The 11,138-nt window shown below is 38.3% G+C and overlaps 1 protein-coding gene across 1 annotated transcript; it reads left to right on the top strand.

Annotated features, from left to right (window-relative positions):
• The first annotated feature begins 260 nt into the window (after nucleotides 1–260).
• LOC140169039 (monocarboxylate transporter 12-like) lies at nucleotides 261–8,514 on the top strand. Its single transcript, XM_072192324.1, has 5 exons — nucleotides 261–300; nucleotides 3,252–3,450; nucleotides 4,450–4,593; nucleotides 5,849–6,697; nucleotides 7,946–8,514. Exons 1-5 carry the CDS (start codon nucleotides 298–300, stop codon nucleotides 8,191–8,193), a joined length of 1,443 nt encoding a protein of 480 aa, XP_072048425.1. The 5' UTR covers nucleotides 261–297; the 3' UTR covers nucleotides 8,194–8,514.
• The last annotated feature ends 2,624 nt before the right edge of the window (nucleotides 8,515–11,138 follow it).

The following is an 11,138-nucleotide window of genomic DNA, read 5'->3' as shown; positions in this document are numbered from 1 at the left end:
TGGTTACCTCGGGCGTAACCTTCTGACCTTTCCGGAAAGAGCTGATAGTTTCTGCATTAAATATGTTGCATCCGATGCATGCGTAGTCTCCTCTACACTGTGGGTCCACTCGCTCTCCACAAGTGTGGAGTAAGCGGAATCAAACTAGCCGCGGTGCTGCGGTGGAGACTATAACTGTGGCGAGGTATATTGCTCGTATGCATTCTCACCTTTCCTAAGTACATGTATTATAAAATGTGACTCATTCAGGGGAAATATTACTACGTTGTCTGTTAATGGAGTTAGGTTCGTCTCTTAATGGTAAGGCGTACATTATGTTGCTAACTTGCTATTCGTTAGAATATGACCGTTGCTAGGTCAACTGGATCACGCTTTCTTTGTTACGAACCACTGATCGAAATGATCACAACACAAGCCTATGGCATATCAAAATTGGAAACAGATGTATGAGCCCAGTCTTGGAGCAGTAACAAATGGTTTACTAACGTGCACTACGACAACGGATATGCATGCATAGCTTTGAACCAACCAATCATGTCATTTGGAATCGGTTTTGGAATATGATCAACATTTTGTCTGTAAATGATTGAAAAATCTGTGAGAAATCTGCGTTTGATTACAGATCTTTCACGAATTGTTCATACACTATAGACTAAAAATGAAATTGTGTCATGTAAGACACATAATATGGGTGTCCGAGTTGAGGGAAAAACTAAGCATAATTCAAGACGGAATTAAAAAGACTAGTTTGCCAATGACGTCCTGTCAACCAAACCAAAAATGCTGCACTGCGCAGGTGAGCAACTAATCATGCCGTGCCTTTGCGCTGACGTCATTCTAGTCTTCTTAATTCTGTCTTTGATTATAGCGGCCGTAACAATAGAGGTTATCCACTTCACTCATGTGTGACTTCTAACAAAAGGCACTGGTTCCCCTTAGTATTCGTCATTCAAACTAATTCAATGCACGACCTCGGAGTTATCTGCATGACTTTGGCGGGCTATTTTGAAACAGTCATGGTTGCACAATGCACATGCAGGTACTTCTTTAGAATGTCCTAAACAAGGTATAGCAGTCGTTGATAGGACCATGGAAGAAAGAGATAAGAAGGAACCACAACGAACGCATTCACTTTGTCCACTCCCTTTACCGACATTTAGTTGACATTGTTATTCATGAGGATTTACTTTGATCAATACCCCGCGTTAATAGGTGATTGGTATTGTATTCCATGTATTTGCATGTCTTCTGGAGCGTGTGTGAAGGATGATTTGAACTAATGACCTTCCGTGCAAGCACCCTATAGGATTTTCTTTGGTGACGTGATCATCGGTCATTGATGGCCTACATCTTTTCTTCCATTTTGCCCAATTTTTCCGAACTTTGATGACTTTTTTCTCAGAGTTGGCAGTCTTTGGCACTGAAACGAGTTAGCTAGTTACGATTATACACATATAAACTATAAAATTAAACAGGTTTTATGTACCGGACTCAACCGGAACATTGTGCATTATTTAAGAACATTTTACATCTATTTTTCATCGAAAAAGTCACCAAAATCTTACCTTATTTGCTAAAGATGAAACTCAGCAAAAAAACGGCCGATTTTGATTACCTTTTCGATGTTTTATAGGACATTTTCTACACAACACGATCAAGAAAACAGTTTGACTGTAGATCCCAAAACAAAGCTACTATACATGTTCAGAGCATCCGTGAAATTCCATAATCTTACTTCTGGGTAGCGTTTGTTTGTTCGTGGATGGGTTTGTTATAAATTTTTTCCAGTAATGATTTTGCCAAGCATCGATCGCGGTAAATGGATCATACATGAAAGTAAGTACCATTGATAGCTTTTCTTTTCATGCGTCAATAGATAAGCGGATTAAAACTTGGCCGATCGAAGTCGTTGTGGTTCCTTCTCATCTCTTTCTTCCATGATAGGACATGCAGCTTATAGAACATGGATAACCTCTATAGGTTATCACAGGGTTGTTCATCATAGCAGAGAAGATGTAAAGAAAGGAGATAGATCCAGCTATCCTCAAACAAAATATGTGTGTTGCCGCTCATTCAAAAGCAATCACGCTGTTTAGGTTTAACAATAAAATACAACAAAAGGGTTCGAACCCATGACGGGTGTGATACACAAGTTGCTGCTGACTAGTTTTAGGGAAAGGTCAGTGTCTGTATACCATCAATACTATGCATACCATGCATGTAGATCCTAACATCCAGTTTATTTCAAATAAAATATGACCGAAGTTCCATGGCAAATAATAATTTTGCACGCTTGGTTACGCTTTCAACCTCTACGATTTATGATACAGCCTATTTTCAATTATCAAAATATCTTTATTAGGTTTGCAGGAAATGACAGGAAAATACATAACACAATAAAATATTGATGATCAAAAATCATCCCTTTTCTAACAAAATCCTAAAACACTCTCCTAAATAATTAATATATGTTCCAAAATGGGCGGATTTTTTGGAATCTTTACAAAACTACATTTCTTTCTTATAGTATCCACGTGTGGCATCCCTTCAGAGCAACATCAGGTACTTAACACACACGTGTCATACTTTCAAGGGATTCTCTATAGAAACATTGGATATGGTTTCAATTCTGGAGTGAAAATTAATCAACCGTAGTCGGCAACTCACATCACATCAAAGGCTACTTTCAAGTAGATGTGTAACTACTTGAGAATAAAGGACTATGAATAGGTGCGACAGGATTACCTACGGGATTATCTCTAGGACATAATTCCGTTCTCCCTCCTTCTTTTTCAACTTTCCTGATCATAGATATGAATCAAAATATTATTGATAGGCTAAAAGCCAAGATAAGTGTTACTTGTTCAGACTCCCAGGGGCGTAGCCAGCTTTCTGTGAGGGAGGGGATAGGGGGGGGGGGGATAGATGTTTTGGGGCACAGACGAAAACAATCCTTATCAGGCAATAGCATAGCTTACGCAATTAGGATAGAAAAATCAGTGGTTCAAGTATTTAGCTGTTGTGGTTGTTGTTGTTAGTGGCCGGTCGTTTCTTAATACACAACAGACAATAGATAATGACCTTGATAGTGAGCCCTGGATTGCCGCATTGTATAATAGTTTTTGTGTGTAGGGGATATCTACATGTTTGGTGCCTGTGATTGTTAGTGCGTAATATGGTTCCAAATGGTAACAATAAACGATACAAATTATTCTTTTTCAAGTTATAATATATTTCAATTCCAATTTCAGCAACAATCTATGCGGCATATCGGGATGGAATTACGAAAGTGCCTCCTCGTGTTCTTCTGTTTCGTGGTCCGTGTGTTGATTGCAGGATTATGGACATCACTTGGCTTATTTTTCATTGAATTTCAAGAGTATTTTTCTGTTAGTATAATAGAAACAAGTCTTGTTGGTTCAGTGTATACCACAATAGTATGGACAAGTTGTAAGTATATTATAACAATCAATATTGACTAATATTCTAAACCAGGATCTTCGATTTCAATGATTTTGAATACGGGCAAAAGGAATCATTACGTTAGCTATACCTTATTTTATTTTATTTTCACAAGTTGAGCTCCACCGGTCAGGGGGAGGGGGTCGGCTGCGATGTAGCTATTTTTGACGTCTTATCTCCGTTGGCTTAACATGTAATCTTGAAATCTTCATAAACATTCAACACAGAACCAGGAGGGTGAGAGTTCATAAGGGCAATGTCAGGACTTCCGGTCACGCCATTGTTTGATCTAAGCTACATATTTCGCCATTTTGTAATTAGTCACGTATGATCCTTGTTTGTTAAGGACACCTTGACCATGCGCAAAGAATAGTTAACGTAGCTAAATCAGGAACTTCAAGATGTTTAAATGTGATGCATAGATATCTCAAAAGCTATCGTCACATTGGATAGGTTTGTCATAGAATAGTTTGTAAAGTACTGTACTTATATTTAGCAATTGCAAATCGGGCACATTTTAACATATCAATGTTTTAACCAACCGGTAATACAACCGTGAATAATAATTACAAACAGTGCCTGGGTAATCTAATCTACTAAACATTTAACGTTTGCCCTATGAACTCTAACCCTCCTGGGATATGGCGCCTATTCTCAAGACCTAAGCTACATGTTCTTGAATCGTCACGTGCTTCAAGCTCCTCACACCAGGAAGCCAATGAGATGATAAGTTGAGATGCATGGCCAAGTATTCTACTCCATGCATTACTGAGTTTATTGATTGGTATCCATCATCATGGCCAAACTGCCACATCAAAAGGCACCTTATTTGTAGATTTATGTTATAAAAGGTCATAAAACTATAAATTGTAGTTATTTCAATATGATCTAATGTTGAATGTGGAAGAAGCAGGTATTTCATTAGACAACAAAGCAGAGGGTTACATATCATTTTGATACTATCACAGTTTGTGTTTGCATTTACAGCTATTATAGCCTCAGCTCTTTCTCATCGGTTTAGCTTTCGGACCATCACCATTACGGGTGGTACCATTGCATCCACGGCGTTACTTTTAACAGCTGTTTTCGCACACTCGATACAACACATCGTATGTGCATTCGCTTTTACAGGTAAGGTTATGATTAAAGGAGATCAAAGCTGAACATAAAAAACCCGAGGGCAAAATAAAGGAATTAAGCAATGTAAAGGAAACACGTCAGTACATAAATTATGTTTGTAGAATGCAAGACTTTCTTAAGTGATACTAATGATAGTCTTCCACTCCAGCACATGGAATACAATATGAGACTATCATAAATGCCACAAACGACAGTCTTGCATTCCAGTACAGCTTTCATGTTAGTTTTCCCTGACCTCAATGTCCCCTTTTAATTTCGAGCCAAACAAATGAGATAAAAGGAAGAAAATTGCAATTTCATTCCAGCTCCTACAATGCGTGTATTAATTCGCCGATTGTATTATTACCATGATTATTGGTGGAACTTCACGCAGTTGGGATGTAGAAACAAGACGTAAGACGGATAGCGATATACACACACTTTATACGTCAAGACGTGAGACGAATAGCGATATTCACACAGTTTATATGTCAATGATTCAATGATTCAATGATACAAACGCACGCGATGTGTTTGGCCATCACTCGAAATTTACTGTAATTAAAGCACTTCAGGCTTAGTCTTTCACTCACGTGGTGTTTTAGTACACCGCTAGACATTAGAATATGCAAAAAGTAGACATTCGAAAAAAATTGAGGGCGTCGCTGTGAGGCAAATCACACAGTATGCTAAAAACCGCTAAAAACCCACTAATTGTCACACAGTATGGTTTTAATTATTAAACAATTAAGGGATAGGATAGCAACGTTTGTACATTCTTTATTGAGAGACATGGGAACATATCAGACACACCAGTCGCGATATAATGCAAATTTTACGGCGAATTTATAGAAATTAGATATTTTATAGATATTTCCGTGTCGCTTGTAGTCTCGCGACGTATTTAGACTTGTTACGCCCATTAGGGAGCGATCGTTATTTATGGCGGGGGGGGGGGAATGGGTAAATTTAGGGGGGGAAAACGAAAATTTTTGAGGTTTTGAGGGGGGAACCTGAAATTTATAGTTGAACCAGGAGGGGGGATTGTTAAATTTTAAATGGAGAAAATTGGGAAATCAAGGGGGAACGCGAAAATTTTGAGCGGACGCGAGGAGGAACGCGAATTTTTTGTCGATATTTTTGCCAAAACACCCATCCCCCCTGCCGTAAATAACGATCGGTCCCTTATAACTATTCAAATGATAAGTCGATAAAACCTAAAGTATTTTTAAATACTAATAAAGTATAATAATTTTCCTTTGGACAGGTTTTGGTCTGGGCATTGCACTTCTCGCCGTCCAGGGAGTTATCGTGTTTAACTTTGACAAACAAATAGGAATCGCGAATGGCTTGACAAATGCGGGTGTTGGAATTGGATTATTTGCCATTCCACCTTTGGTACAACTCCTCATTGAAAATTTCGGATGGCGTGGCGGCACCTTGATTCTGTCCGCAATTTATGCCAACATCAGTGCTTGTGGATCCATTCTAAAACCAACTGAATCGGAAATACAGATGAGAAAACGACACAAGCATCACAAAGACTCTTCAAAAACGGACAAAACTGATCTGGGATATGTAGAAGATTCAAAAGGCCAGAATACGAAGAGATCAACTCGAACGTTTTCAAAGTTTAAGAAATCATTTGATTTTTCATTGTTTTCTACTAATCCTAATTTTATTGGACTCTTTGTATGCGGTCTCTTTACCGGTATAGGCTATACTTCTGTTATTATCTACATTGCCCCTAAAGCAGTGGATGAAGGCATGTCTAAGCTCAATGCTTCCTATATAATGTCAATAATTGGCATCTGTCAAGTTCTGGGCCGAATACTCGCTGGGGTTATTGTAGATCGACAACATACATTAAAATCATCGATTATTTGTGGTATCACAACGGCTCTTTCCGGAGCCACCACTTTCCTCTATCCAATTGGAAACAGTTTTGCTTTCCTAGCCAGTGCCTCAGTTTTATTCGGGGTTTCTAGCGGATTTTTTAATTGTTTACATCTTCTTGTTGGCAAAGAGTATGTCGGAGTGAATCAAGCATCTGGAGCGTTCGCGTGGTTTCAGGTTGCGTGGGCGTTGGGTTCGTTTGCAGGGATCTATATGCAAGGTGAGTATGTTATGATGACATGTCACATACAGTCTGTAAAACGATTAAGGTACAAGTTGTTTTACACTTGTTTATCCTTAAAAAAAATGTCATAATTAGAACCAGAATTCAATATCTGCATCTGTTTGCTCGGATTTAAGACTTCATTTGTTAAAATCGGTCAAGGAATAAGCCCACAATTATCCAAAACCTGAGGAAGAAGCAAATTCAAAAGTTGCAGTTTTGCTCCATTGCATGCCCTATTGATTGTACACAGAGCGTTCTCGAAGAAGAAAACTAGCACCGTGCCATATTGATTAGAACATTAAAACTAGCGCCGTGTTTTCCATTGATTAGAACATGAAAGTGCAACTTTTGATTTCGTTTACTTCCTTGGGTTTTAGATCACCGTTTCTTTAATTCTGAACCAAATACAACAAAGGAGGACTCAAACCAGAGCTAAAGGGTATAGGTATTGGCTGCTAGTTTTAATTTTGACATATTTATCTTTGCTTAGGATACACAGGGGGTTAACATAACTGGTACATAAATTATTTGGCTTACTAATCGTCCTTTATTGGTGACCTTACAACTGACTGTAGTGTAAGTTGTACTTTTAAGATCATTGTAAAGCGCTTTGTTCATACTTATGCTAAGGCGCTATATAAATTCCGTTTATTGTATTTATTGTATTTCTTATAGATGAAGTGACACACTTCTAAAGCTGTTGAATAACATTATATACTATGATCAGCTCGTATTAGGCGAGTATTAGTCGGTTTTTATTACTGCACGAGTCATCTTGGAATGATAGGTCCTAGGCTGTTGTAAATGACTCTATTGGATTCCGTGACCCTGAAAACATGGGTATAGACATCAGAATCGTGCTGCTGGATGCTTCTCTGACCAAGTTATGGTGATTTTAAGGGATTTTGGCGGCCATTTTGAAAAACGCCCTCTAACGAGAGTTCCCCACACTTTTCGATGGGTCAGACCCCTCTCATTTTATTCAGCGTCCTCAAATCTATAAAAAGACACCTTCAAAGCTTCTTGTACTCAGACCGAGAACGGGACTTCCATTCTGGACCCTACTATATAAGGTCTAAACTTCACAAAAATGCGCGTCAGTCACGCAATACGAACGAGGAGCTACGCCGAGCTGTATGTACGCCAAGATGTAGTTTAAACTTAATCTTTCGTTTTATAAATCAAAAATTGCTTTTGGTCTCCGTTTGAATTCTCATAAATTCCATGAACTTTAAATTACAGCATACCTGTATGACACCACCGGAAGTTACTTAACTTCATTCGCAGTCGCAGGAACATTTCAGATATTAGCTGGTTTGTCTCTACTCATTGGACCCTGTGTAAAGACTGGGAATAGATTACTAAAAAGACGACACGAAAGGATAGGCGAAGACGACAAGCCCGACAAAGACACCAAACTGTATCCAAAAGACAGCATCGTTATGCGTAAGATGAACTATGAGATGATAAAAGATTCCATGACGGTATGAATGACTGAAAGAAAAGTTACAGTTTATAATTAATTCATTTGGAGTAACCCGTATTTTTTGTACAGGTGTATTATCAATTGAGGGGATCATCTGTTCTACATTCTTAAACACTTGCAACCTATTGGTTCTTAGCTGTGCTATATAAAACGATATAACACGGTTGGACGAGTGCGCGTTGACGCAATACACGTACTCGCTATTTGAACCAATCGGAGGCGCATAGCAGCAACGGGGCTGATAAATTCTAGGCCCAGTAAAATGTATGATTTAATATGATTACAGTTTGGTATACTTTGAATCGAAGTGTTTGTAAGAATAGGAAGAGAGGTATTTTCTTTAGAAGAGGGACACTTTTATCTTGAAATTCCCCTGGACAAGGAACTAACTGCTAATTGTCTCGTTGTAACCCGTACGAAACTCGGGGAGCTGATCCTGGTTGCGATGGTTATTTGTGCAATGTCTAGGGTGTGCGCTCTTGAAGCAACAAAGTCCCTGATTTGTTGTTAAATGGTTTATGGAATGATGTGGGCCATAGTGGTCAGCGACAACCTGTAAAGTGTGCTGAGACTTGTGGATCAACGTCTAGGCGTTGTGCCTGTGCGTAGAGCACTATAAATCACTGCGCTTTTTTTTGTCAGAGGGACACTTTTGTCTTTAATCTTTTGTCAGAGATACTAAAATCAATACCCGGGATCAATACACGTGAATGTGCTATGCACGATTTTGATATTCAGACGAAAATCTTGGATACCGGGGTAGAAAATGATGAATATCTCCCGTAAATGATTTCGTCTAAAGAAACTAGATGTGGTTCCTTGCACTTGATATGATAGTCGTTAGTTTGCGTCTTGAGAAAGTAGCTTGCGTCTTGAACTCAAAAACTGACAATAATTCTGATTTTATATGTGCCGAATTATACAGCGCAGTGTATAGAACAATCGTGGGTAGTCTAAAAGCATATGACCTATGGCGTACCATGCTCGACTCACACACAGCGAGGTCAGTCACCGGGCAATTGTCAGAAGCCTTAGTTAGATGTCCTTCGACCCATTATGCGTCTTAAAACTATTAAACAGATCGGAACAACATGGCCATGCGTGGCGGTGGATTCAACTTACTATGGCGATTTCTGCCATGAAGATATCGGGGCGATGACACTGTGCCCCGCTGGTTACGTTACTAGCTATTCCGGTTGAAATCCACACTGCCCCTGTGGATGATGTTGATCCAACTCTGCCTGTCCAATGCAAGACGGTAACCATTCGTAAGGCACAGTCGAGTCGAGTCGTTGTCGTTCCAACGGAGCATTCAGTCTTCACTACTTCTGTTGTCACCAAACAATGATTTTGAAAATCAAGATTGGGCGCTTAGCTCTCTGCCACACGTCAACTTTGTCCACCAGAATCGTGCTTGCTCTTTGGGATCTATAGAGGGTATCTAGAGCCAATAATTTGAAAATTTGTAAATCATAATAAATTTTTAAAGTTAAATATTCAAGTTTTGGTCATCCATGATTATATTAGATATGAATGATATTAAAAACACCATGGGTGTTTCAATTTGTTCTCTCTGTTGATTGCACAACAATATTGCATTCAAATACGATATCATTAGTAAGGCATTTATATTAAAATGGGAAATAGATTAATGCACCGTGAACCAGAACAAAGAAACAAAGATCAATGTAATGATTTAGGAGGAAACCTAATATAAATATGATAAGAGTAAAGGGCAGTTTAACCTACCCAATGGTTACAATAACTTGCGTGCTTTATCAGCTATCAACTTGCTGTGTCTGTGCTAAAAGTGAGAAGAATAACGCCCACACTCATAGTAGGGAAATCTATGGGATCAATGCGTGAGATCCGAAGCCTCAATGTAATAAGTTTTTCCCCCATGTGCATGATGTTAACTGGGAAGGGGGGAGGTATAACTTAAACTTTCATTTTGACCTATTATTTGTCATAACTCAATAATTGTAATAAATACGAATATATTACTTGTGACCAATGGCTTTCTTGACTCATTTCCTATAAGAGAGATGCATATCTATACCCAAAACTGTAAAAATATGACCGAAATGCTCCTACTCACCTTAAGGGAAGGAGTTTGAACGATTGGACAGTATTTATTGAGGGACATCAGAGCAAATCAGATATATCGAGTTGCATTCTGAATACGAAGAATGTCCTTCTGATATCAAATAATTTTGATTTTTTGAAATTTGCAATGTAATACACATTTTATGGCAAATCATTAAAAATTGATATTTTTAATATTTAACAGTACTCGAAGTAAACTTTATAAATCTGATGATTTATACTTAAAGTGTATGTAGGTGGGACGATCAATTGAAAAAATTGACCTTTCGTATTGAAGATATGGATGTTTTTCCCAAAACACACAAAAAATTAGGTCTTTTGGGGAAAAATCCATATCTTCAATATAAATATTAATAATTTGTCATAAAATTTGTATTATATCGTGAATTTCAAAAATTAAAATTATTTGATATCAGAAAGACATGCTTCGTATTCAGAATGCAATTCGATACGTCTGAGGTGCTCTCATGTCCCACAAAAAATACTGTCGAAACACCATAAACGCTCATTCTAGATCCCTTAAGACAAACGGAATTAGCAAGTATCAGCGCAAAATCCAAGTAAAAAAAATGGAGAATGCGCCAACATTGGAATCGAACCTGTGACCTTCCGCATGACAGGCAGGCGCTCTGACAACTAGACTAGACTATCGGCTCTCCATGATAAACACGATTGAAACCGGGGCTATTGTAGGACAGGCGGGGTATACAATACACGCACCACATATAGCATTATAGACACAGGGATATTAGATCAATGAAAGTAAAACATCATGATTTAGAAAAAAAAAAACGCATTGGGGATCCATTTACTCGGCCCTGATTGTTAAAACTTGAAAATAGA

Source organism: Amphiura filiformis, chromosome 14 (assembly GCF_039555335.1).
Source record: "Amphiura filiformis chromosome 14, Afil_fr2py, whole genome shotgun sequence".
Taxonomy (NCBI): Eukaryota; Metazoa; Echinodermata; class Ophiuroidea; order Amphilepidida; family Amphiuridae; genus Amphiura; species Amphiura filiformis.
Note: the sequence above shows the minus strand (reverse complement) of the source record. Positions and strands in the feature narration are given on the sequence as shown.